We start from the raw sequence: 3,418 nt of genomic DNA on the forward strand, positions 1-3,418 counted from the left end.
GGGCTCAATTATCCTCTAAACCCTCCCCTTGCATCTAATTTTACCTATTATGATGTATCATTTACAAGACAAGTGCGTGACAAAGTGGGACAATGAATCAGGTTCAACTTGTATGGGGTGAATTTTAGGGTCAGAAATAATGTAGTAAATAATAATTTGCAGCCTTTTAAGCGTAAAATGTTATAAGAACAAGATTTATTATTTTACAACTGCTTTGACTGACATGACGTTTAAATCGACACCAATAATTATGTTATGGATGTTTTATTACAATTTTTTCAACAAGTTAATTATCGATGATATGTCTCTGTGTTTAGTGGCTCTTTTTATTGTGAATAACGATTAATATATTTAGCATCTCATTAAACATATTATCTGTAGTCTCTCAACAAAAGAATCTATAATTGTTTCAATTATTGTCTATTATTTGATATAATGATTTCTGTTTTAATTGCTGTAATGTCGACGTAAAAATTTTCTTCTTCAATAGATTATACTTTTATGTTATAGACAATTTATATCTAAGAAGTCCTAATATAACACAAATTACAAAAAATGTAAGATTGACTAATAGATTATAGTAAAAGTGCTTTATTGTATTTTTTGGCACTGAAACAGTTACATTTAATATTAAATTTGAAAATAAATGTTTGATGCTTTCTTTTCTCTAACTTAAAAATATTGTACAATCTAAATATTTCCAGTTTTAGATCAAGATATTAAATCAATGCACAGCTGCTTATATGTTTCTTCGAGAATAACAAAATTCTTCAGCCCTTCATCGAATCTGATACAATTTCATAGAAAATATCTTTTCTAGTACAAAACGGTACGCTATTGTGCATTTGCACAAAACTGAAATCAGGTAAGAAATCCTTCTATCTGGAAAAGGAGCCAGCGAACGATTCTCTAACCCTAAATTAAAATTCTTGAAAAGGTCCTAAATATAGTGTGGCTATTGAAAGCGATTTCGACTGACCAACCCTAACCTGTTTACCGATTCTGCACGTGCACATATTTTAAATAAACTTCGCGTTGGGTACGAAACGAGCCCAAAAATTCAACTCGATGCCTAAAATGGGGTTGAGAAGAGGTAAAAAAGGGTCAAGGCGATCACAATGTACGAGGGAGTATTTCCAATTCAGCGCAAATCTTTTAAAAACACCCCTACGTATACCATCTGCCTTCTTTTCGTGGGAACCCAGTCCTAGTCGCGATTCTCACGGATCTCTTCCACGTTGAAACACCCTATGCCTGCATACACATACACACAACCACATATTCGATCTGTTGGCCTTATCGCACTTGTTGTGTGGAAATTGAGGGCGTCTCGCTCGGCGCGTTTCACTTCGCTCGCTCGGCCGAATTTGAACACCTGTCCCTGTTCGTTCCTCCGATAGGCCGAGGGTTGTACCCTTAGGGATCGGCGGCAGTTGACGTCACACGTCCGCACTCTTATAAAAAGAGACGCAGCCCGACGAAACACATCATTCGATTTCCGAATTCGCTTCGAGTTTTACGAACGAGTCTCAGCAAAGTTTTTTTTACGATTTTCTTATTGAAAATGAATTACGACGATTACTTAGTTAGTTCCAACAACTCCATCAACGACAACAAAGTGAACGCTAGAAAGATGGCGCGCAGTCCTATACACCAGATCAAGAAGTTAATCAAATGTGTGCTGAAGAAAAGCCAGAAGAGTACTTACAAGAAACATCCCGAACCGACATATTTCGATGACGAAATCGACGACAACATCGCCAACGAGATCCTCGAAAACGAAATTTTCGAAGAGATCGACGTTTGTGAAGATTTTGCTGGTGTCGAGGTATACGATGGATCCTGCAGCGAGATTCTGCGAATTACCAGGGGTCAACGCTTAGTTCCTGTCCGATTTGCCAGAACTGAAGCCGGAACATTCTTCTGGACGTCCGTGGCCTCTCCTGACAGCGACATTCTGAAAGACGGCGACCACAACGCAATCTGCAATTATCAAACACCCGAGCTCCAAGTTCCTTGCTGCGATAGATGGGCCCAAGCTTAAGGTTTCTATCCGTAGCTGGTTCCTGCAAAACGTTGTGATCGAAAACTGTGCCTTATGATGTTAACTGTTGTGATTTTATTGCTCAATGCCTTTTTCTTTTTTCGACTGTACGTCGATGTGATAATGTAGAGTTTTATTTTTATCTATTTTTAATATTGTACCTAAAGTTATGTATAACCTGTCGTTATATGTGATTTCAGCTTTAATTAGATTTGTAATGTCTTCCTTTAGTTTTAAGAAGAAATATTTTTATTATTATTATTATTAAATAAAAACCATTTTTAAACCATATATTATTGTTTTACTGCACATTTTAATTAGCCTTTATAAAATACCAATGAAACAATTAAATTTTTCATACAGAGTAAGGTTTATACTTTTTTTTTCAAAAAGAAAGTTTATTTTTATCATTTCATTTTTATTTTTCCATCTATCAAAAAATATATCATTACCAGACAAAAAATATTTTATTTAGTAATCATTAAAAATACTTTAGATATACTGTTCTATACGATAAAGTTTACTTCTAATATATATTTTTTACTTTACTAGAAAAAATATCTCTAAGATCTTACAACTGAACTATTCTATCATCTCGTCTTCAGGTAAAAAAGCAGTAACTGACCCAGCCCAGCCAAGATAGTCATTTCAGTCAAATCTTTTATAGTATGCTTTCTACCTACCTGAGCTAGAAACTTACCTGCGGTGGCGAGAACTTTCTATAAGAAGATTAGTTTTATGGGTCCCTTGATGTTCTATATACAAATATTATATACAGGGTGAGAAAACTTTGAGCCGTGGGCACAGAAATGCAAATATAGTTAATGGAGTCCATGGTTAAGGTATATTTTTTTGTATAATATAGTCACCTTGCGAGTTTTTAAAAATAGCGAAGATAATGTCACAAAATCTATTTTTATCCTAATCATAATATACCGGGTGCGTCTCAAAAGTGGCTCATCCCTATAATTTTTTTATTTTTTCATGTAAAAAATCAAGATTTGGTATGTTAGTATATGACATAAATTAGGATTGATTGACGTTATTCAATTGTTTTTGGTCATTTCCTGTTTCACCGGAAATGACTACAACTTTTGATTTTTAACTGGCACCCACGGTATTTTTTTACTTTATTCGATAGAAAATGACATTCTGAATAGAATGACATGTCATATGTCACCTTTGACATTCTCGCTTAATAAAAAATTGTATTTTAAATTTCAATCTGTGCCATAGCTATGTTAAAAACACTAAGTAATTCTTAATCAAGGAGCCTTGGAAAAATAGATTTGATCATCTAATATTTTTAGTGTCTTGTCCTGGCCAGTTAGAAAATGCCCTAATCGTATTTTTAATCATATCTCAATTATTTCA

At 34.2% G+C, this 3,418-nt stretch overlaps 1 protein-coding gene across 1 annotated transcript; it reads left to right on the forward strand.

The window, feature by feature from the left end:
* Positions 1 to 1,480: 1,480 nt before the first annotated feature.
* LOC115887638 (enhancer of split malpha protein-like) lies at positions 1,481 to 2,335 on the forward strand. The gene has a single exon (XM_030907103.1). The coding sequence runs from the start codon at positions 1,565 to 1,567 to the stop codon at positions 2,042 to 2,044; it is 480 nt and encodes a 159-aa protein (XP_030762963.1). The 5' UTR covers positions 1,481 to 1,564; the 3' UTR covers positions 2,045 to 2,335.
* The last annotated feature ends 1,083 nt before the right edge of the window (positions 2,336 to 3,418 follow it).

This window comes from Sitophilus oryzae, unplaced genomic scaffold (assembly GCF_002938485.1).
Source record: "Sitophilus oryzae breed Bouriz unplaced genomic scaffold, Soryzae_2.0 scaffold_578_pilon_pilon, whole genome shotgun sequence".
NCBI classification, from domain to species: domain Eukaryota; kingdom Metazoa; phylum Arthropoda; class Insecta; order Coleoptera; family Curculionidae; genus Sitophilus; species Sitophilus oryzae.

Bases quoted from the DNA above. Each gene is read 5' to 3' on its own strand.
- LOC115887638 (XM_030907103.1), top strand. From the start codon at position 1,565: ATGAATTACGACGATTACTTAGTTAGTTCCAACAACTCCATCAACGAC.